Raw genomic sequence first — 25,142 nt, 5'->3', positions numbered from 1 at the left:
ATAATCGACATCTTAGCAGGGGGAGGGTTATATATACACATTATCGCATAGTCCTCTGAATTCACATTCGCGTGCACAAACACAAAACGACCTTCCGGATCTCTCCGAACTTCTCTGACCTCCCATCTGATATCTTTATGAATTAACAAAGATACTCCTCTAGAATAACTAGTATGGAATGCATGTACAGACCATTGTACCCAGGGTTTTTGTACATAACGGGCCGAGTCCCTAGTTAGATGTGTTTCAACCAAAGCTATTATATGAGGGTGGTAACGTCGTATCTGAGAAAACACTTTGACCCTCTTACGAGGCGACCCAAGGCCCCTCACATTCCATGTCATACATGTGATGTCAGACGCCATAACTTATCAATCTAGAATGCATAGCGTCACGTCGAGCTTCTGCTACACCTGTAGTGGAGAAAAACATGGCAGTAATTTCTAAGTAGCTAACAGTAAACAAAATCAAAACATTGAAAAGCAAAAAGTACTTTGTAAAGGAGCAAAAATTCGCGCTCCAGATAGCCCAGTCCAAAAAAGGGGATACCATCTCTGAACACAGAGTTCAGTAAAGTTGTTTCCCAGGACGCTGGCAGAGGAGCTCCCCACACCGTCAAGGAAAATCCGGCAAAAAGGTTCCAAATTCTAGACAAACGAAGACAGCGGTCCTCTTAGGATTTCTCTCCACTCCCGCCTGCCCCCAAACACGACCGCATCCACTCCTCAGCCTCAGCCGGATTTGCAAAAAAGGAAGAAGAGCCTTGGTATACCACTCTGAGCCTGGCAGGGTATAACATTGAGTATAAGATGTTTTTCTCTCTGAGCCGTTTTTTAATTTCCATAAATTGAGATCGTTGTTTTTGCAACTCCATGGAAAAATCTGGAAACACAGAGATAGTAGCATTGTTATATTTGATGGGACTTTTTTGTCTAGCCAAGCGAAGGATCATATCTCTGTCTTTACAATTGAGCAGGCGTGCTAAAAAAGGTCTCGGAGGAGCGCCAGGAATGGGAGGCTTTGTTGGCACTCTATGGGCCCTCTCCACGGAAAAGGTGGTGGAGAAACCACCTCCCAAGGTATCCTTCAGCCATTCCTCTAGAAATGTTTCTGGGTGCTGACCCTCCGACCGCTCCGGCAAACCAATTATACGGATATTATTCCGTCTCAGTCTGTTTTCCAGATCGTCCGCTTTCTGTTTCCATGCATTTATAGAGCCAGCCACCTTTGTCAATTTAGCCTCCATAGGTCCATAATTATCTTCTAAGCGAGATACACGTGATTCAACCTCAGTAATACGACCTCCCATGGTCTGCATGTCTTGTCTGAGGCGCCCCACTTCAGAGTGCACTTCCTCTATCTTTCCCGATAATGATGTCCTGGTCAATGATATAGCTTGCATCAATTGCTCAGATGCCTGCTTCAATGTCAATTCTTCCTGATCTCCATCTTCCTCACCATCAGAGGCTTGGTTTTTTAATTGGTTTTCAGATCTGCTCACAGGTGAAGGAGAGTTCTTTTTTGAACGTATACTATCAGGTGGATCCGTTCGTGCAAACTTTTTAAGCTTTTCAGCTGTGCCCGAGTTTTTATAGCGACTCATATTGGATGATATGAATTAAAATATCGCTGCAGCTGATTATGGTTTGGTTAACAAGCCACTAAGTCACAATGCACACACAGCCTGTAGGGTCCTCCCTGTGCAACCTCGCAAAAGTAGCAGTATAGTGCAGGGCTCACCACTATGGATACAAATGAGGGGAGAGTTCCAGGAGCAGCCCCCACCACAAATAAGGCTCAGTTTCTTATAATATCTGTAGGCTCTGTCTCCCAATAACTGCAGAGTGCAGGTTATAGGTTCTGTTATCTGAGAGTCACAGAGGACGTATAGTCTCCACCCGGGCAGCCGTGCAGGGGAGAGGATCCAAAGTTATGGGCGATGCTGGAGCCGGTCGGCTCTATATAATATGGTGCAACAGTAACGAGAGGGGTGCGGGGTCCGTCTTCCAGGACTCACACCGCACAGTCCTCTCAAGTACCTCCGGTAGTTGTGGCCGGCACCTCCCGAGTCTCCTGGCACACTTCGCGCCTTCCGACTCCAGCGCACGCTGCAGGGAAGATGGCCGCCGCCTCCTGCCTTCTCTGTTCTCCGTCCGCGCGCCTCAGGGATTCCGCCCGACCGAAGCCGCACCTCGCGCCCTCTCAGAAGCCGGGGACCCCCAGGCACCCAGAGGATTCCAGCGGTGTTCACCGGATCCCTCCCGGGTGAGTATTTAAAGCAGGATTCTGCAGGATTACGGGAGCTCCAGCCTGACACGTCTGTTCAGCTCCACTACATCGCCACGCCCCCCTACAGTTTCACTTTTGATTCTTTTACTATTGATATAGTTGAAGAACAGTTTGGGATTAGTTTTACTCTCCTTAGCAATGTGCTTCTCTGTTTCCTTTTTGGCAGCTTTAATTAGTTTTTTTAGATAAAGTACCGTATTTTTCTGATTATAAAACGCTCTGGATTATAAAACTCACCCCAAATTTTGAGATGAAAATTAGGAAAAAATATTTTTTTTAATAAAATGGTGGTGCTTCTTATAATCCATGCATCTTATTGCTTACCGGGGGTGGTGGCTGCGGGGTCCCAGGGTCGCTGCTGAAGAAGGCAGCAGTGGGGTGATGCTGCAGGCCACAGGCTGGGATGAGGGGGTGTTCTGATGTGCGACGCGCCGCTGCGGGTGTCCAGTGCTGCGGGGGTGTCCGGTGATGCTGCCCGCTGCTGCTGTGGGTGTCTCCGATTCTGCGGGTGCCCAGGGCTGAGATCTCATCTCCCGAGATCTTGTTGCTGAGATCTACATCTGCGCATGTGCCGTCCCCCGGTGGCCATTTTCCCGGAGTCCACCGCACATGAAACCATGGCACTTCGGGGGCTCTGGCCTTTCACAAGATGTTGGCAGATCCCCCCCACAGCATCACTGGACCGGAGACACCCACATCAGCATCGGGCAGCACCGTCTTACACCCCCACAGTTCCGGACACCCACGTAGCACTGCCAGGCGCCCCGCAACACCGCCAGACAGCCCCTCATCCCAGCCTGTGGCCTGCAGCAACGGCACCGGTAAGGTATATACGCAATATAAGACGCATCCCCATTTCCTCCCCAAATTCCGGGGGAAATAGTGCATCTTATAATCTAAAAAATACGGTATTTTTCTCCCTGTAGTTTTTAGAGCTTCAACGGTGCCATCCTGCTTTAGTAGTTTAAATGCTTTCTTTTTACTGTTTGAGGTTAAAAAACAGGTCTTGCGGCTGTATGCGGATACTTCCGCATGCGTCGTTTTGACGATGCGGTGACCAGCGTAGGACGCAGCTGGTAGCAATTTCTTTTTTTCTCCGCATCGTCAAAACGACGCTTGCGGAAGCATCCGCATACAGCCGCGCGACCTGAGTACCTAATGTTAAAGATAGGTATGCAGGCCGCATGCAGAAGTAGGCGGATATAGCGGCGGAGGTGCGGCCGAGGGCGGGGCTTCACGGAGGAAGTCCGCAGCCCTCCGCAGCTCCTCAAAACGCTAGTGTGAAACTAGCCTTACACTATGTCACGGGTGTGTCAGATGCTACAGACAATCGCTCTGCATCTGGCTGCAGAAGGTCTCTGCGTTTGGCATTGCAGATGCCTTCTTAATCCTGGATCCAGTGGCAACCTCCCTCCAGCTCTAATTGACACACCTGGGCCTTGGTGTTTATAGACTCCCAGTCTGCTTCAGGGAGTCGTGGTGATATTCACATTTTCCCCTTGTGACAGCTTGGAGCTAGAGCAGTCGGCTTACTTCCGCTCTGTTGCTGTTGGAGGACATTTGGTGTTATCTCTCTGCAGTCTGCTCAAGTTAATTTGCTTCCCCTTGTTTGTCTGCCTTCTTATCTTTAGTGTTCAGTGGGGGCTGTCTAGTGCTCATCCCCCCCTTCCTTATTCAGGGCCTAGCTCTAGGGATATACAGGGCTTAGGTTCCTGCCCGGCGATTGGTGTGGAACCAATTTAGGAATGGTAGGGGAGGCAGAGTGCTATTAAATCTACCTAGGGGTCTCTACTCCCCCTTTCCCTAGCGTTTGGACTTCCTTCCCCTCTTCCCCTTGTGTTGCACTTAGTCTGGGAACTTTTTCCCATTCTCCAGGTCATATGAGGACATCCACCAGGGGGCGCATCACCGCGACTGAAGGTAACTATAGGTAATTGACCTACATTTCCTTCATTCGCCGGGGCTTACAAGCACGAGCACAGCTGCATTAGCAGGGCTCCTGCTTGTAAAATATTTTAACCCCTTCAGATGGATTACCTCGTGGGACGTGACGGTTCATCAGAGGGTATGTATATTGTGGGTTTATTATTTTGCCAAGTGAGGGTCTTAGGTGGATTGAGAGAGCAATAAAATATTAAAACAACCTGTGTGTTTATTTCATTAAAATAATTTTTAATAATGTGTGTGTGTGTGTTTTTTTTAACCCTTTCAGACAATTGGATTAATAATGGATAGGTGACATAATTGACGCCTCTCCATTATTAATCTGGCTTAATGTCACCTTACAATAGCAAGGTGGCATTAACCCTTCATTACCCCATATCCCACCGCTACACGGGAGGGGGAAGAGAGTGGCCAAGTGCCAGAATAGGCGCATCTTCCAGATGTGCCTTTTCTGGGGTGGCTGGGGGCAGATGTTTTTAGCCAAGGGGGAACCAATAACCATGGACCCTCTCCTGGCTATTAATATCTGCCCTCAGTCACTGGCTTTACCGCTCTGGCGGAGAAAATTGCGCGGGAGCCTACGCCAATTTTTTCCGCGATTTAACCCTTTATTTTAGCAGCTACAGCGCCCAAATTTTGCACATACACACTACTAACATTAGTAGTGTGGAATATGCAAAAAAAAAAGGGGATATGAGATGGTTTACTGTATGTAAACCATGTCTCATATCCTGTCGGGTTTGGGAAGGAGAAATGAAAAGCCGGCAATTGAATTACCGGCTTTTCACTAACACCGCTGCGTATTTCTCGCAAGTCACACTGCTGGTCCGTGTGGAATCCGTATTTTTCTCACCCCCATAGACTTTCATTGGCGTTTTTTTGCGCAATACGCTGACAAACGCAGCATGCTGCGATTTTGTACGGCCGTAGAAAGCCGTATAATACTGAACCGTAATATACGGCTGATAGGAGCAGCCCCATTGAGAATAATTGTGCCGTTTGTTTGGCAAGTTTTACGGACGTATTTTCTGCGCTCTTACATCCGTAAAACTCGCTAGTGTGACGCCGGCCTTAGCCATTTATTAGAGGGACATCATATAACTATGTTAAATTGGCTCTCTGTTTCTTCAGTTCCTCTAAATGTAGTTACCACAATTACATCAGGGAAATGTGTCAGCGGGTTTTTACTATGTAATCTGAACAGGGGCGAACACAGAAAGGGCCCCTATGCAAGTACAATAAATTGGACCTTTGCTATCCAATAGTTCATCAAAATGCACAATTCCCCCTGCTTTGGCGGTGGAAGTTGGCCCCCTTACCTCTTGGGCCTCTGTGTGGATGCGCAGGTTGCGCCATTGGTCTGTCTGCCCTTGAACCTGAGAGCAGCATAATGTAGGGGCAGAGAGCCTAAATTCAGCAATGCATTAGGCTGGGTTCACATTGCGTTAATGTGTGCACGCTAACGGACAGCGTTGCACGGCGAAAATGTCGCAATTAACGCCGTGCAACGGGGCCGTTAGCGTGCCCATTGAAAGCAATGTCAATTTCTCCTGCAGCGCCTCACTAGCGCGTGCCTTTTTCGGCTCGCGCTAGTGATGTGCAGGTTCTTCTGTGACGCGCCTCGGACGCTGCTTGCAGCGTCCGCGGCGCGCCCGAGGTCCGTTCCCCGCTCTCGCAGATCGGGGATCTGCGAGAGTGGGGACGTTAACGCGACCCCTAACACGGCCCCTAAATAAACATTGCGTTAGCGCAATCCGCTAGCGCTAGCGCTAAACGGATTGCCCTAACGCAATGTGAACCTAGCCTTATTGGTAATCAGTGTTTTATCAGCAGGAGATTATCACTGCAGGATTAGGAGTCTAATGCCAGGCAGTGCTGCTAATCTGTGTATCCCCATACCCACCACTGATTGTCAGATTGGGAGTGTACACAGCAAGCTACAAATCTGATCTGGGTGGGGTTATATACAGCTCAGTATTAAAAGCAATGCTACATCTACAGCAAAGAAAACAGGGATTTTTATCAAAACTGCACTAAGCAGTCCAGTGACGCATCTGGAATCAGAGTGTCTGCCCCTACATTATGCTGCTCTCAGATTACATAGCAAAACCTGCGGACATATTTCCTTTTATGGGATCCAAACCCATGCCCTCTGTGTTCCAGGTAATACCGATGATCACTTTAGGGCTCATTTCCACATGCGAGTCACACGTCCGTATCTCGCATGTGGAAACCAAGCTGTGGAGCCGGCACTGAGGAGCGGAGCGTGCGGCCGCATAGGAACACATGGAGCTGCACAGCTCGGCTCCTGAGTGCCGGCACCAGGGCTTGGTTTCCACATGCGAGATACGGACGTGTGACTCGCATGTGGAAATGAGCCCTTACTCTGGTCTCCTCATAGAGCCAGGGGACAAAGCTGCTGGTGCCACTAACCTCTTTCTGCCAGCTGATGTATCCCGTCAGCTGGCAGACTCCCCCGCTTTGAGGTGGGCTCCGGCGGTGAGCCCACCTCAAAGACACGACATGTCAGCTGTTATCAATAAAATGCAATAACGGGCGATCAAAAGAACATATATGCACAAAAGTGGTATAATTAAAAACGTCAGTTCGGCATGCAAAAAATACACCCTCACCCAACCCCAGATCACGAAAAATGGAGACGCTACGGGTATCGGAAAATGGCACTTTTTTTTTTTTTTTTTTTTTTTTTTTAGAAAATTTGGGATTTTTTTCTCACCACTTAGATAAAAAATAACCTAGTCATGTTAGGTGTCTATGAATTCCTAATGACCTGGAGAATCATAATGACAGGTCAGTTTTAGCATTTAGTGAATCTAGCAAAAAGGGCAAACAAAAAAACCAGTGTGGTATTGCACTTTTTTTTGCAATTTCATCGCACTTGGAATTTTTTTCCTGTTTTCTGTTTACATGACATGGTAAAACCAATGGTGTCGTTTAAAAGTACAACTCGTCCCGCAAAAAGTAAGCCCTCACATGGCCATATTGACGGAAAAATAAAAAAGGTATGGCTCTGGAAAGAAGGGGAGTGAAAAACAAAAACGAAAAAAGCTCCGGGGTTAAGGGGTTAATGTTTTGGCCGCAGGACACTCACTGAAATTGGAGGAACAGTGCCAATATTTTTTTAATTTTAGGGAACCACTGTTAATAGTTGTTGTGCAGTAGTGGACAATGCAACATCACGTTTATGTACGAGATATCGGGGGTGATCGCGTGTGGGGAGAGCTATACATTAAAGATCCAACATCTGTCATTAACAGCTGCGGCCAGAGGTGAGCTGCGGCCACGCTTGTTAACCATTTAAATGCTGCTATCAATCTCTCGCAGTGGTGTTTAAAATGGCAGCTCGTGCGCCCATGGATTATTGTAGCAGCTGGGAGCCTGCTATATTTTGTGGTTCGAAGGAGACCAACATTTACGCTCTATAAAGTAATACCGTGCTATTGCAGTATATAGAATAAGCAATTGGACGGTTACAGGTTCAAGTCCGCTGAGGAAACCAAAAAATAAAGTAATAAAGTTTTAAATATAAAAAAAATAAAAAGATATGAACTTTAAAATCACCCCCTTTTACCTCAGTGGAAATAAAAAAACTATGGCAGAATGGGATTTTTTCCGCAATTTCACCACACATGGAATTTTATTCTACTTTTCGAGGTCATGGAATGAGAAAATAAATAGTACAGCTCGTCCTGTAAGAAACAAGCCATCGTACAGCTATGTGGTCAGAAATATAAAAAAGTTATGGCTCTTGGAAGGGGAGGATCCGCCACAAAAGGAAAAATTGCCTGTAGGGAAGGACACATAGAGCTCATTACTTGCTCATCATACACACACGGCTCCGCTCCGTACACCTCATACACACACGGCTCCGCTCCGTACACCTCATACACACACGGCTCCGCTCCGTACACCTCATACACACGGCTCCGCTCCGTACACACACGGCTCCGCTCCGTAAACCTCATACACACACGGCTCCGCTCCGTACACCTCATACACACGGCTCCTCTCCGTACACACACGGCTCCGCTCCGTAAACCTCATACACACACGGCTCCGCTCCGTACACCTCATACACACACGGCTCCGCTCCGTACACACACGGCTCTGCTCCGTAAACCTCGTTCACACGCGGCTCCGCTCCATACACCTCGTACACACGGCTCTGCTCCGTAAACCTCGTACACACACGGTTCCTCTCTGCACACCTCGTACACACACGGCTCCGCTCCGTAAACCTCGTACACACACGGTTCCTCTCTGCACACCTCGTACACACACGGCTCCGCTCCGTAAACCTCGTACACATGCGGCTCCGCTCCGTAAACCTCGTACACACGCGGCTCCGCTCCGTACACCTCGTACACATGCGGCTCCGCTCCGTACACCTCGTACACACGTGGCTCCGCTCCGTACACCTCGTACACACGGCTCTGCTCCGTACACCTCGTACACACGCGGTTCCTCTCTGCACACCTCGTACACACGCGGCTCCGCTCCGTACACCTCATACACACGTGGCTCTGCTCCGTACACCTCATACACACGTGGCTCCGCTCCGTACACCTCATACACACGTGGCTCCGCTCCGTACACCTTGTACACACGCAGCTCTGCTCCATACACCTCGTACATACGGCTCCGCTCCGTAAACCTCGTACACACGCGGCTCCGCTCCATACACCTCGTACACACACGGCTCCGCTCCGTACACCTCATACACACGTGGCTCCGCTCCGTACACCTCGTACACACGCGGCTCCGCTCCATACACCTCGTACACACGGCTCCGCTCCGTAAACCTCGTACACACGCGGCTCCACTCCATACACCTCGTACACACGGCTCCGCTCCGTAAACCTCGTACACACGCGGCTCTGCTCCATACACCTCGTACACACACGGCTCCGCTCCGTACACCTCATACACACGTGGCTCCACTCCGTACACCTCATACACACGTGGCTCCGCTCCGTACACCTCGTACACACGCGGCTCCGCTCCGTACACCTCGTACACACGCGGCTCCGCTCCGTACACCTTGTACACATGGCTCTGCTCCGTAAACCTCGTACACACGCGGCTCCGCTCCATACACCTCGTACACACGGCTCCGCTCCGTAAACCTCGTACACACGTGGCTCCGCTCCATACACCTTGTACACACGGCTCCGCTCCGTAAACCTTGTACACACGCGGCTCCGCTCCATACACCTCATACACACGCGGCTCTGCTCCGTAAACCTCGTACACACGCGGCTCCGCTCCGTACACCTCGTACACACGGCTCCGCTCCGTAAACCTCGTACACACGCGGCTCCGCTCCATACACCTCGTACACACGGCTCTGCTCCGTACACCTTGTACACACACGGCTCTGCTACATCCACCATGTAAACTCCTCCTGACCCCACACATAAACTTCCCCTCATCCAGCACCATGACAACCAGCACAGCAGAGTCCTGCTGAGGCCCCTGATCATGTGACCCCTGACTCCTCCCCTCCTGTGACCTCATCACAGGTCCTGTGCGCACAGAACAGCCATATATGTGGTGTGCGGCTCTGCAGGTGGAGGTAGGTGCTGGAGATTCCTCATTATTGGGCACAATGCGCTGTAACCCCTGTATTGCTGCTTTCCATGATGAAGTGTCTGATAAGTTTCTTTCTTTTTCCTCTCTGAAGAGGATATTTGCATGTATTCCCAGAGGAGCATGGCCTGTTAGTCTCTTTGTCCATGTGACACTCATGATAAGGAGAAACATTCCCTCTAAGACCTCCTGTTCAAGAGATGTATGTGACTATAATGGGACTGTGTGCTATAGCTGGGGCTGGACGGGGCCATGACTGGTTGTAGTGATAAAATTATATTATTTCTAAAGCGCCAACATATTCCGCAGCACTGTACATTTTAGAGGGGACTTGTACAGACAATAGACATTACAGCTAGTGATGAGCAAGTATACTTGTTGCTCGGGTGGTTTCCGAGTATTTATGACTGCTCGGAGATTTAGTTTTCATCACCTGTTAGTGCTAGTGGAACGCACCAAATAATTAGGAAGATGGTATAAGGTGCGTTTGCAGCCCGGGGTCCACCGTGCAGAGATGGAACCTGCTGCTGAGTAATGACGGACTATATGGCGGTAAATTGTGGATACACACACGGGTTAGCTTCACCCGGAATGAAGGAAGCGCACCCTTTTGCGTCACAGGGCCGCGGTACCGCACAAAACGCAAGCAAGTAGTCACAGAACTCTATCCCAAGACTCGGGGAGAGAGTTCCTCTAGACCTCTTGCGCTTGACACCGCTACTGGGAGTGTCAGAGTTAAACAGAAACAATAATTAAATGCACAAGAGTGCGTGCAGTGCCGCTCTGGCGGACGCCACTAACCACCCAGACTTGGGTCAGGAAAGTGCTCTATTAGCGCACGGCGCCACACTGGCGGTCACTGCAAACTGACACAGTATCGTGTGATAGGGGCAGGTAGCACTGTCGGGTGCTAGATAGCAAGCATCCACCATTCGCGAGCAGTCAATAACACTAGGAAGGGGGATGATTAAAGAGCGACAGTCACACATCTACACACACACGTTTTCAAGTATACACTAGCGCATGGCCATGCGAACCTTTGATTGCAGCAGTGCTACGGGATCTTCCCATAGTCCCAGAAAGACCTGCTGCAGATCAGTGCTGGCTACAAAGGCAGAGCCTGGAAAGGCAGCAGTAACGAGTCGCACAGTATCGGCTTGAGCCAGACGCTGGGACTGACGTCTCCGCTGAGCAGGCTCCACTGCGGTTGGAGAAGAATGGGAGACCGCAGCGGAGATGGTTCGAGATTCCACCTGTGCGGCGGCGGGAACTCGACAACTAACATCACCGCTGCTGAATGATTTACAGCTACTAGCCAGCCTGAGTACATGTGGGGGTTGCTAGGGGTTCCCCACATGTAATCAAGCTGGCTAGTAGCTGCAAATTATCTAGTTGCGGTGATGAAAACTAAATCTCCGGGCAGTCATAAATACTCAGAGAAAACCCGAGCGTGCTTGGGAAAACCCGAGCAACAAGTATACTCGCTCATCACTATTTACAGCATAACAATAAGGCTACGTTCACATTAGCGGCGGGCGCCGCATGCGTCATGCGCCCCTATATTTAACATGGGGGCGCATGGACATGCGTCGCACTTGCGTTTTGCGCCGCATGCGTCGCTGCGGCGCCCGCGTCCGGGCGCAGAGGACGCAGCAAGTTGCATTTTTGCTGCGTCCAAAATCAATTAAAAAAAAGGACGCATGCGGCGCAAAACGCAGCGTTGTGCATGCGTTTTGCTGCGTTTTTGTTTGCGTTGTGCGCTGCGGCGCCGACACTGCGGCGCACAACGCAAATGTGAACGTAGCCTAAACACACAAATCAACAGATACCAGGAGGAGTGAGGGCCCTGCTCACAAGCTTACAGTCTATGAAGAAAAGGGGAGACACGAAAGCTGGATGATAATTGCTTTCGTTGTTCGGACCAGCCATATTGTAAGGATCGGGTGTTCATGTAAAGCTGCATGAACCAGTTAACTGCCTAAATATCATTCCACCCACACCCAGACTCATAGTAAAACAGGTGGTCAGGAACAATGTCCCCACCCCTGTGCGTATAACTCCCAATAGGAACTATATAAGAGGAGGACAATGGGAGTATATATAGAAAAGTAACAATTTTATTGAAAAACACAATTAAAAACACACACATTTAAAAGACACCAAATGAATGTACCAGGAATCCATATTATATCCCATTTTAACAACCAACCATTGGAATGTACAAAGAGAAGATGTGCGGTAACTCCATGTAATCCTACCAAGTGGACCCAGTTCACAATGACCACCCTATATCCGCAGTAATACATATAAGCCTGTGCAACAATGAAGTTAGAAAAGGTGCCAATACAAGAACCTGATCCACAATGGAGACTAACATGGAGAGTGCGGCTTCCCCTTGAGAAAGCCGCTAGGATAGCAGCGAAACGTGCGTCGGGGGTGACGCTCAGTCCAGGGATCCTCATGTGGGTAAGATTGTGCTTGTGCTCTGGGAGGTGGATTTTCTGACGCCGCATGGCTTGTTACTCTTGCTGCTCCTCCGGGCACTCTCCATGTTAGTCTCCATTGTGGATCAGGTTCTTGTATTGGCACCTTTTCTAACTTCATAGTTGCACAGGCTTATATGTATTACTGCGGATATAGGGTGGTCATTGTGAACTGGGTCCACTTGGTAGGATTACATGGAGTTACTGCACATCTTCTCTTTGTACATTCCAATGGTTGGTTGTTAAAATGGGATATAATATGGATTCCTAGTACATTCATTTGGTGTCTTTTAAATGTGTGTGTTTTTAATTGTGTTTTTCAATAAAATTGTTACTTTTCTATATATACTCCCGTTGTCCTCCTCTTATAAACTGCCTAAATATGTAGCAGTACAGACACAGAGTGCTATTAACTGCATGAAGTGTATGAGAACATGATGTGAGGAACCTGATTATGGTGAAAATTTTGAATGGGCCACACAGGGATAGTTAGATTAATGTGTTGAGGTGGTAGGTCAATCTGAAGAAATTCATTTTTAGGGTACGCTTAAAACTGTGGGGATTGGGGATTAATCATATTAACTTGGGTAGTGAATTCCGAAGAATTGGCGCAGCACGTGAGAAGTTTTGGAGACGGGAGTGGGAGGTTCTGATTATTGAGGATGTTAACCTCAGGTCAATAGCAGGACAGAGGGCACGGGTAGGGTGGTAGACTGAGACAAGGGACGAGATGTAGGGTGGTGCTGAGCCATGGAGTGCTATGTAATTGAGAGTGATAAGTTTATATTGAGTTCTGGAGTGGATGGGTAACCAGTGTAATGACTGGCACAAGGTAGAGGCATCGGTTGGTGAGGAATATGATCCTGGCTGCAGCATTCGAGACAGATTGGAGAGGTAATAGTGATCATGTGAAGCCGGTAACCGTTCCGGAAATTTCTTACATGGGATCTTTATGATGTTACATCGTCATCTTCTCCCCATTCAGGTCCCTACAATATCGGATCCTCTCAGTGGAGATCTTCTGTATAAGAGAATTCTCCGGAGTGACCCTACAAGGATGGATAGGGACAGGGACAAGATGGCGGAGAGGATATTACACCTCACCCTAGAGATCCTCTTCCGGCTTACTGGAGAGGTGAGAGATTCTGATGACGTCACATTACATCATTCTTATCTATGGGAATAACAGATGGACAGAACTGGAGAGGTGAGGACTCTGGGAATGTCTGTAGTGAGGTTTATTAATGTGTCTCTCCATAACCAGGATTACACAGTAGTGAAGAAGACCTCTAGTGAGCGCTGTCAGGCCCCTGTGTCTGAGGGATGGGGAAGACCTCTGAGCCCAATCACGGGGCCTCCATCTCACCCCCTGATACATGAGGACATAAATGACCAGAAGATCCTAGAACTCACCTACAAGATGATTGAGCTGCTGACTGGAGAGGTGACACTGCTGGGAATGCTGGGACATTATACAGCAACACTATGAAGGGATTGGGGGATGACGGTGTCATTGTATGTGTCAGGTTCCTATAAGGTGTCAGGATGTCGCCATCTATTTCTCCATGGAGGAGTGGGAGTATTTAGAAGGACACAAAGATCTGTACAAGGACGTCATGATGGAGGTTCCCCAGCCCCTCACATCACCAGGTAATAGATAGGACTAAATGCACTCGTCCTATAATTATCTATGTAAAGAATGAATTCAGTCCCTGTATGTGTTTCCTCCAGTTCTATCCAGTAAGAGGACAACACCAGAGAGATGTCCCCGTCCTCTTCTTCCACAGGACTGTAAACAAGATCCCAATGTTCCTCAGGATCATCAGGTAGATGGAGAGAAAGTGTCATGAGATCTCCCCTATGATGTGTAGAAGGCTGTGAAGGTCTTGTGTTCAGTCTTGTTTTATCCACCAGTATTATACTCTGAACAGCCAAATCTGTTTGAGACACCGGCCCCTTCATGAACATTGAACTCGTATGGAAATTAGACCAGTGTATAGTTTTCCTTGCACTCACATTAGAATGAGGAAATTGCTCGATCTAAGTACCTTTTCAATGGCTTCACATGCAATGTTGTGTTTTCAAGGAAAAACTATTACATTTTTTTTTTTTGCAAATTATTAACAAAAAACTATCCACACTATAACCTGAGCACAGATGTAGATCAGTGATGTCTTTGATCAGCGTTCTGGCATCGCAGGATGCACATACGGATGTGGTGCAGATGTAAACATTGAAAACCGACAGAAAATAAATGTCCTTTAGCAAAATGTTAACAATGATACTGATCAATGAAGGGCAAAACTGATCAGAACACAGTGACCTCAAGACGACGCACGAAGGTTATAAAAATAAAAAAAAAATATAGCAGGAGAGAGTGCTCTGTGCCTAAAATTGAGCACAGATGCTCTTCGGTTGCAGGATGCAATTAAGTGTGGGACTGGGAGTTTGGGGATTAGGAGATGAGGTAGCTGCGGAGATCAGGATAGCTACTATGATTAATCAGAACCAATGCACAGATTACAGCTGACAGCAGGAGATCTGCTGATTTCACACAAGAACACAAACGATTTCTATATAACTGATCTGCATATTATTATTTGCTATAAATCTCTGTGACTCCAATAGGCCTGTTATTGCTGACTGATCTATCAGAGCCCTTTAGAGGTGTCGCACTACCATCACTGCTACGTTTTGGAATGGATGATTGGGACTGTCTCAGATAGGCCAAATTACCACTTTACAGAACTTTTTCGGGAGGGTGTGCCGCCTCACTATCTGGATCTACTCCAACAACATTTGCTTCTGTCACCAGGTGCCATTGTACTCATTCATTTTTACTAGGATCTCTAGTGCTGCCCAGTCAGGTAGATTGGATGTATCTGACACTCTATAACTCAGCAGGAGAAATCATCTCGCTGCTGTGGCCAATGGGGCAGTACCACATCCTACTTAATCTTCCAGCGTAGTGATAGGAGCTGCCATGTATTGTGCTTAGTTTACCTCTGACATTTCTGGTGCTATTCCTGCCTGTATCCTGATTATGACATGGCTAGCTCCTGAATATCTCGTTTCGGCTATCCCTACTGACATTGACCTTGGCCTGTCTGACTTTTGTTTTTGACTGTCCTCCTTGTATCTGACCTGGGCTATTAATCTAACTATGGTTTTGTCTCTGGTTGATTGTTCCTGTTATTGGCCTGGCTAGTTTGATCACTCTTGCCTTAGGCTCACTTCTCCAACGGGCAGCTACTCCAGATTGCTCTATTATAAGTCCAAATCCCTTTATACGGGTTAAAGGGTCAAGGTCACAATTTCTCTGAGACCTGTTGGATGAGGTGGTTACCACGCAGTTGTAGTCTTTTTTTAGCTCACAGTCTCTGACACACTTTTTGCAGGGGGCTACTTTTGCATGTCAGGGCACAAAGACTGCGATTCGTCTGTCAGAACTGACTGTCTAATCACAGGGATCACCGAATAGGAGACCAATAAGTGGAGATGGTGTGCCGTCAGGGATAACGGCTATTTTAAAGGGAACCTGTCATCCCCAAAATCGAAGGTGAGCTAAGCCCACCGGCATCAGGGGCTTATCTACAGCATTCTGTAATGCTGTAGATAAGCCTCCGATGTATCCTGAAAGATGAGAAAAAGAGGTTAGATTATACTCACCCAGGGACGGTCCCGATTCTGTTCTGGGCCGATGGGCGTCGCTGTCCGGGGCCTCCCATCTTCTTACGATGACGTCCTCTTCCTGTCTTCAGGCTGCGGCTCCGGCGCAGGCGTACTTTGTCTGCCCTGCTATCCCAATCTCTGTGAATGTTCCTTCCTCTTTATAACTTTATATCTTGTTTTTATTAAACATTTAAATTCGATTAAAACATGTTAACTTCTTAAGATTGTTTCCATCTTTTGCTTTTTGTGTTGGTTTTGAGATATTATGTGATAAATATATTTATGTGGACTATAATTTGAGTATTTTTTACATGGGATCTTTATAATGTTACATCGTCACCTTCTCCCCATTCAGGTCCCTACAATATCGGATCCTCTCAGTGGAGATCTTCTATATAAGAGAATTCTCCTGAGTGACCCTACAAGGATGGATAGGGACAGGGACAAGATGGCGGAGAGGATATTACACCTCACCCTAGAGATCCTCTTCCGGCTTACTGGAGAGGTGAGAGATTCTGATGACGTCAAATTACATCCTTCTTATCTATGGGAATAACAGATGGACAGAACTGGAGAGGTGAGGACTCTGGAAATGTCTGTAGTGAGGTTTATTAATGTGTCTCTCCATAACCAGGATTACATATTAGTGAAGAAGACCTCTAGTGAGCGCTGTCAGGCCCCTGTGTCTGAGGGATGGAGAAGACCCCTGAGCCCAATCCTGAGGCCTCCACCTCACCCCCTGATACATGAGGACATCAATGACCAGAAGATCCTAGAACTCACCTACAAGATGATTGAGCTACTGACTGGAGAGGTGACACTGCTGGGAATGCTGGGACATTATACAGTAATGCTATGAAGGGATCGGGGGGATGATGGTATCATTGTATGTGTCAGGTTCCTATAAGGTGTCAGGATGTTGCTGTCTATTTCTCCATGGAGGAGTGGGAGTATTTAGAAGAACACAAAGATCTGTACAAGGACATCATGATGGAGGTTCCCCAGCCCCTCACATCACCAGGTAATAGACAGGACTAAATACACACAGCTTATAATTATCTGTATGTGAAGAATGAATTCAGTCCCTGTATGTGTTTCCTCCAGTTCTATCCAGTGAGAGGACAACACGAGAGAGATGTCCCCGTCCTCTTCTTCAACAGGACTGTAAACAAGAAGATCCCGATGTTCCTCAGGATGATCAGGTAGATGGAGAGAAGGTGTCATGAAATCTCCCCTATAATGTGTGGAAGCTGTGAAGATTTAGTGTATGGAAATTAGACCTGTAATTGCACAGTGCAGCATAAGATGAAGTGATCACTTTTCACTATGAATTCAGATACGAATGCGTAAATTGCGTGCTCTGGACAATTTAGAATATGGTCATCAATGCTAGGATGAAAACGAGTATTTTAAAAACAAACTGACAATTCTGGGGCTTTTACAAGCAGTGGTGTTAAAACTGTGATTGAGGCAAAAAATCGAATGAAGGGGAATCATGTGGATGTTAAGTCATGTTAAGTCACTCTGAGGTAGATGTACAGTAGTCATGCAAATAGAAGCTGAGCACAGCTCTAGTGCAATCAAAATGTTGTATCTGGCACAAAATAGTATCGATAAAAACATCCACCCGCCATGCTAGAAGCAAGCCCTCCGCTTCAGTGACCAAAAAATGAAAATGTTATGGATCTGGGAAAATGGGAACAATTTTGCATTGCATTTTGTTGCTTAATTTCAGCACACTTGTATGGTTTTCTTTTACCCGTTTTCCAGTACATTGACTTGGAAAATGAATGGCGTCAACGAAAACTACAACTCGTCCCTTATAACAAAGTTCTAAGGCTATGTGCACAAGTCAGGATTTCTTGCAGAAAATTCCTGAAGAAAACTGGACATTTTCTGCAAGAAATCCGCATGCGTTTTTCTCGTGTTTTTGACTCGTTTTTGTGCATTTTTTTCCGCGTTTTTTTCCGGAGCTTCCCAATGCATTAAATAGCAAGAAAAACGCAAAAAATCCACAGAATTAATGAACATGATGTGTTTTTTACCGCAATGCATTTTTTTTGCGGAAAAAAATGCATCATGTGCACAAAAATTGCAGAATGCATTATAATTGATGGGATGCATATGTATGCGGTTTTTTATGCATTTTTAAAAAACGTCCGTGTTGTTTGGCAGCTATGGGATAACTTCTGCTGTCATGTTAATTTATGATCTTTTTTGTTCTTAGAAATCATTTCACACAACTTCTCCATCTGTCTTTGACTTTTACAATATCTGTTTCAGGATGAATATGTGACCCATATTATTACTACAGAGACAGATGTGATGGATGATGATTGGTGTAAAGTGGAGATATCTACAGACGACTATCCAGGTGAATAGTAACTACTAAATGCAGAGACGTCACAGACCCTAGTCACAGATACTACTCCTTCATTGGATTTAGCTGCAAAACCACATGGAGTAACTAGTCTAGATATTCTCATATATAAACAATTATTAGCTTTATTCAAGTTTAAAGGCACATACATAAAAGTAAAAAAAATGTATCAAAACAAGGTGATCAAATTAGGAGGGATGGATAGAAAAAGATGGGTCTTTCAATTTAAATCGCATCACGTGGTGGGAGAAACAGACATAAATGCCTCTATACTTATAAAAGGATTTCATGTTTTCCTCTCTTTCATTGGATTGTAGAATTACTGTTGAGGTTTTTCATGTGGACTTTACACTTGGAAGGGGTAGCGCTTAGGGCAAAAAAATAATTTTTTAATTTACTTTGCATGGAGGTTTATCCTCTGCATCAATACCACACTTTAAAGAAGGTAGTCCTGTGTTCACAGGCCTTTCTAACATCGGCTATTGTGCTCAGTGGATGTCTTTTAAATATACGGTACTTTTCATGCTTGTATGTGCCAGGAATTGGAACTTGGGACCCCTGATCTGGAAGACAGAAACCGTACTTGTGAACCGCAGGGTGCACTGTTATGTACAAGAGAAATTTTTGTTCATCTTATTGGGGGACACAGATCCGTGGGATAGTCCCTGATCACCTGGAGGCTGGCACTATTATTGCAATTAAATAAAATTGGCTCCACCCCAGCAGACTATACCTCCCCTGCTGGAGCTAGGCTTCCTCCGTTTAGGGTAGTGTCAGTTGGAGGCCAGGTCTGTCATACTTGTCTTAGATTAGGCGCTAACCACTTTGTTTTTTGTTTTTCAGATGGATGTCTCAGGGTAACAGGGTGTAATTGAGCATTCTGTTTCAACTCGCGAAAGTCTAAACAGGGACATAGAACACCAAACATTTAATGCATCGCAGGTCCTCTTTAGGATCCGTTTGTCGTTTACCTTGAAATGGAGTGGATTTACTTTCATTTGGTTCTGGCTGTGAACTAGGAGTTTGATTACTCAGCTGCAGCAACTTGTGACCACTCCCTTCCACTATATAATTGTTATGTTTGTATGCGGAAGACCTGCTTGTCAATGCACCATCCTGTGCGCAAAACCTAGACAGCCTACAAATTGTTCTTCAGAACTTTAAAACAACCGGGCAGGCATTTCCTATATTTTTGCATGAGGGTCCCGGGAAAGATGATCATGACATTTGAGGCGCTACCGTTTGGTCAGTTTTGGTTAAGGCCTCTACAGAACACTCTTCTAGCCTCTTGAGGCAGATCTATACAGTACCCAGATTGGCCTATTCGTCTTCCCTTTCATTGCCGCTAGTCTCTCAGGTGGTGGTTGATGTCGCCCCTTTTAACTCGAGGTCGCTCTTTTCGTCCCATTCAGCGGCAGGCTGACATCTGTGGTGAGCACCTATCCGACTGGGGAGCAAATTTCCATCACTTGATGGTCCAAGGAGTTCTCCCAATCAACATGCTGATGCTCAGAGCTATCCTTCTGGCTCTTTTACATTGGCAGCAGTTACTCCAGGGGTTACCGATCAGAGTTCTATCAGACAATGATCTGTGGCCTATATCAGTACCCGAGGGGGCACACAAAGCACATCAGCTATGGCCTAAGATGCAGGGATTCTGGAGTGTGCAGAGGACAAGGTTTCTCTAATCTCTGCAGTTTATATACCAGGGGTACACAACTGGGAGGACAGACATATTAAGTCACCAGCAGCTACCCGCAGAAGAGTGGGCTCTTCACCCAGAAGTGTTCAGGCAGATCTGTCGGCAGTGGGATCTATTGGCATACAGACTGAATCACAAGGGGCTGAAATTTGTGATAAAGTCCTGGGACCCCCAGGTGATTGCAGATGACGCCCTGGTAATCTTTGTCCCAGTTCGCTCTGCCTTATCTTTTTCCACCACTATCTATTATACCCAGAATTCTCAAGAAGATCCAGTCATTGTCATTGCTCCAGATCTCTTGGTGGCTCTTCTGGACTACCTGGACCTTCTGTCCCAGGGTTCGTTCTTCCATCTGAATTTACGGGCACTCATTTTGACGGCGTGGCTGTTGAAATCTCGATTTTGAGGATAGCAAGTCTGTCTGAGTGAGTCATTCAGACTATGATTAGACCTCGGAAGCCATCCTCATTGTGAGTCTACCATCGCACTTGGATTATTTTTGCCCATGTGAGTCACCTAGTAATTTGTCTGTAGCTTTTACCTTTCCAGTGCTGCTCTCCTTCTTGTAGTCCAGATTGGAAGCAGGGTTGGAACTTATCTCCTGCAAGGGTCAGGTGTCCTCCCTGGCTATTCTCTTTCAGAGGAATTGAGCATCTATGCTTGGAGTTAAGTTTTCTCCACATGTTAAGCCACCCTATCGATCTCCCCTGGAGCTTTTGGGATCTGAATCTTGTTTTGGAGGTTCTTCATTTTCCTTCTTCTAAGATAGCATTCCTTATAGCTTTCACTTCTATTAGGAGGGTCTCTCAGCTTGCGGCTCGATCTTGTCACGCACCTTGCCTTATTCTTCATCAGAATTAGGTAGTGTTGAGACCCATTCCATATTTTCTCCTAAGGTGGTTTTGGGTTTAAACCTTTATGATGATATTGTTTTACCTCCACTTGTCCGGCACCATCTCATCCTAGGGCAAGGACTCTGCACAGCTATTGTATTATCCAAGCTTATAAGGCTAAGGCCAGGGTTGCCCCATTTAGGATTAGGGCACACTCTATGTGGCAGTGAGAACTTCCTGGGCGGTTCATCATCAGGCATCAGCTTTGTAGCTTTCTAAAGCAGCTACTTGGGCATCGCTGCATACATTCTCTATGTTTTACAGGGTGCACACTTTTTCCTAGGTATATGGAAGCCTTGGTAGGAAGATACTGCAGTTGGCAGTAGCCCTGACTTAAGTTACGGAAGAAAACTAGATGGTTACGGTATGAAATTTAATGCTATCCAACCCTAGGGGATGGTGTTAGGACATCCCATAGTTCCGTAATGATAATAAGAACCTGGCACTCAACTTAAATGCAATATAGAAGACAAATTTATTCGGTCCACAGTACAACAAAACGTTTCAGTCAATCTTGACCTTCGTCAGTTGCGTACTTAATAGATGGAGAGTTTCCGAACAGAACGGGATACCATAAAGATGTGTCAGCATCCATTATAGTAATCTGCAATATGCAAGTTAGGGTATATCTGAGAAGCCTTTAAAGTATAGCGCGTCCATGGAGTACTCCCCTGTGCTTTAAGGCCCGAAAATGGTACCAATTAAAACGTCAACTTGTCGTGCTGAAAACAAGCTTTCATGTGACTGTCGGCCTAAATATGGAAACATTTTAGCTTTCAAAATATGGTAATGCAAAATAGGGATTTTTGTGTACTCACCGTAAAATCCTTTTCTCCGAGCCAATCATTGGGGGACACAGACCGTGGGTGTATGCTGCTGCCACTAGGAGGCTGACACTAAGTGATACAAAGAAAGTTAGCTCCTCCCCTGCAGTATACACCCTCCTGCTGGCTCTCAGCTAACCAGTTCGGTGCAAAAGCAGTAGGAGATCAATAACAACATATGAGCGTATAGCATGTCATATTATATATGAGAGTATAGCATGTCAGAATATAAAAACAAGCACAAGCTAATAGGGTGGGAGCTGTGTCCCCCAATGATTGGCTCGGAGAAAAGGATTTTACGGTGAGTACACAAAAATCCCTATTTCTCCTTCGCCTCATTGGGGGACACAGACCGTGGGACGTCCCAAAGCAGTCCCTGGGTGGGGACAACATCAGATCAGGCCCTGTGTAACCTCTACTTACAAGTGCGCCACCACGGCCTGCAGAGTCCGCATGCCCAGACTCACATCTGTGGAAGTGTGGGAATTATAGTGCTTCAGGAATGCATGCGGACTGGACGAATCCGCAAGCTTGCAGGCGTGCCTTGCCGACGCCTGGTGCCTAGAACCCTTGATAGACAGGGAGATAGGCTGACCTCTAGCACGGAAGGACTCCTGGATGGTGAAACAAATTCACCATGTTATCATGGCCGATGAAACAGCTAAACCCTTCCTGGAAATGTCAGGAAGCCTTCCTCTACCATCAGGAAGCCCAAATAAAGTGTCCAACCGTCGGAAGGACGCCGACCTTGAGACGTACCTACTCAGAGCACTCACTTCGTCCAGAATATGGGGAACTCATTCCATTTTGTGGACTGGTGCCGAAAGAGATGAGGGAAGAACTATGCCCTCATAACAGTGGTAATACATTACCACCTTGGTAACAAGGGATGGGGATGGCCTGAGGACAACCTTGCCTTAAAGGTAATAAGGGAAAAAAGTCTGAAAGAGCAGAGCAGCTAGCTCCAAAGACTCGTCAGAGTGAGGATATCGCAGAGAAAAAAGGGGTGACTTTCCCTGATAGTAAAGTCTGCCCGAATGAAAAGGAGTTTACTGTAAGGCTCCTAGGACCATTAAGGTCTCAATGATCTAACGGTATGCGATAGGGAAGAACTACATGTGAAAACTTCCTGTGATAAAGTCCCTACTTGCAGTTTTGCTGCGATAAGGCGGGAAGATACTAGCACCGCAAACAAAAACTAATGTGGTCAGTGCGGATCTCGAAGGATCACTGGGGCCCCTTTCTGCTTCCGAAAGGCTTTCGGAAGTAGCGGAAGGGGAGGAATGGAAACTGGTACCACGGCAGAACCAGAGCATGGAGTGCGATGGCTCTTGGATCTCGAGACTGAACCACGAACACGAGTACATTGTGATTCAGTCTGGACGTCATCCGACCTGCAACTGGAGAGCTCCAGTGAAGGCAGATCTGATGGAAGACCTCGGGGAGAAGTTCCCACTGACTTGAGGCGAAACCCAGACGGCTGAATTTGTTTGCCGTCCAGAGTTCTACTCCTGGGATATATACTGCCGAGATCACCGAATGATAGATCTCGGCCCATCAGAGAAAGTGAGGTACCTCTGTCATGGCGCCTGACCGTGGGAACCTGTTAGATGATTGACGTATGGCACCGCCGTGGCATTATCCGATTGAATTCGGATAGGGTGACCCGCCAGAAGGCAGTGGACCTGCTGTAGGACTACTGTTCGGATCTCCAGAGCAATGATAGGGAGAAGAAGACTGGCATTGGTAGTTACTAATAACCATTGAACCCGGAGAAAGGCCCTGAATGAAGAAGGGGCTCAGAGACTATCGTCTGAAAGTCTGTTTGACTTGCTGAAAACGAGCGGAGAGAAGGAAACCGCTTCCATTGTCGTCACCATTTTTCCTCAGAACTCTCCTAGCAAATCGAATGAAATGAGGGGGGGAGTAATCAAGTCCTCAGAACTCTCCTTGCACGAGCTCCCTGTTGAAGGGCCATGACCTTGTCTCGAGGGAGAATTACCATCCTTCTAGAAGTGTGCACGATCATCCTCAAATAGGATAACTGCTGGGCTGGAAATGAGGAGGTCTAAGTGTAGCTGCCAGCCAAGGTGAGAGGGTATCGCAAGTGATATAGATGACTCAGCGTAGTCCTGGAAGGGCGGCTAGACAGTTGACCAAACAGGGCAGGACGAGTACGCCTCTAGGGTGCAAGAGAAAACATGACATCAGCCATGACCCATGCGAACACTCTGGGTGTGGAAGCAAGGCAGAAGGACAAGGTTGTGACTTGAAAATGCTGTTCACGAATGGAAAGGCGAAGGAATTTTTGAAGAGGGTAAGCATCCCGAATGTCGATGGATGCCGGAAACTGCACCTTGTTCTGTTGAAGTAATGACTGAGGGGAGGAACTCCATCCGAAGAAGGAGGACCATGTCAAAGGTTGTTAGAAGATTGAGGTCCAGGGTCTTACTTTTCGTTCCCCTTTTTGGAACCAAGATCCCTTAGATCTAGACTGTGCTGGACAATCCTTATACAATCCTTTGTCAGTCTCCCGCTCAAAAGATTTGACTGGCCAGTTGTTACTGGTGTGAATCAAGGTAGTTAAGGTCTCCAGCCAGGAGACCATTGCTCCAGCAATCCATGTGGCGGCTAGGGAGGATAGAGCGCTGAACCCGAAGCCGCAAGACGGAACGAACCAGATTTGCTATCTGACAGTCCGTGGTATTTGTAATTGATGACCCATCGGGTAGGGATACTGGTAGGTATACCACAGGAGATTCTACCCGGTTAATCTGCCCCGTGGCAGAATGTGCGGCTGCATCCGGCAGGTCATAGTCTCTTGCCATCGCCGCTCTCTTTTGACGGTGCAGAGATAAAAATTAGGAACCCTTGATCCATCAACCTCTTAACAGGGAAGTGGAGAGGAATTGTCCGCCTTCTTGCATCATCCGCTAAATAGTGGTGATGCAGAGGGGGTGTGGGGAGATCGGTGCCCTTTAAAGGACTCGTCGCCCTTAATAATCAGGCCAGGCATGGCATCACACGTAGAGGCTCCTGTCCAGTGAATCGCTTATCTGAACTGAATGGCAAATGCTCTACGAGGGAGTTTAGTCTCCTTCTGAGGGACACTGCGTAGTCTAGAGCAGAACCAGAGTCTTCGTCAATGTAACGAGATTGGTTACTCTTCTCTGAAGCTCTGGCAATTTCAGGCAATATCCAATCCATATTCAGAGACTTGTTGTCATCAAATCATTGGTGAGGGAGCAGGAAATGAAAACTTCCGTTTTCTAGATGCCTGTATGTTTCTAGACACCTGTACATTTCTAGAATACTTGCGGTCCCTGCTAGCTGACGGCTCCCATG

General features: G+C 47.0%; 1 protein-coding gene across 1 annotated transcript in view; it reads left to right on the top strand.

Annotated features, from left to right (window-relative positions):
* The window catches only part of LOC143768138 (uncharacterized), a 164,675-nt gene that overhangs the window by 107,707 nt on the left and 31,826 nt on the right, over positions 1-25,142 (top strand). The window contains exons 19-25 of the mRNA XM_077256825.1: positions 13,853-13,976; positions 14,058-14,152; positions 16,354-16,503; positions 16,633-16,812; positions 16,896-17,019; positions 17,103-17,200; positions 18,282-18,372. Coding sequence (XP_077112940.1) covers positions 13,853-13,976; positions 14,058-14,152; positions 16,354-16,503; positions 16,633-16,812; positions 16,896-17,019; positions 17,103-17,200; positions 18,282-18,372 — 862 coding nt within the window. The remainder of the gene's footprint in view (positions 1-13,852; positions 13,977-14,057; positions 14,153-16,353; positions 16,504-16,632; positions 16,813-16,895; positions 17,020-17,102; positions 17,201-18,281; positions 18,373-25,142) is intronic.

The sequence above is a fragment of the Ranitomeya variabilis genome, chromosome 4 (genome assembly GCF_051348905.1).
Source record: "Ranitomeya variabilis isolate aRanVar5 chromosome 4, aRanVar5.hap1, whole genome shotgun sequence".
NCBI lineage: Eukaryota > Metazoa > Chordata > Amphibia > Anura > Dendrobatidae > Ranitomeya > Ranitomeya variabilis.
The sequence above is the reverse complement of the archived record's forward strand: the minus strand, read 5'-3'. Positions and strand labels throughout refer to the sequence as shown.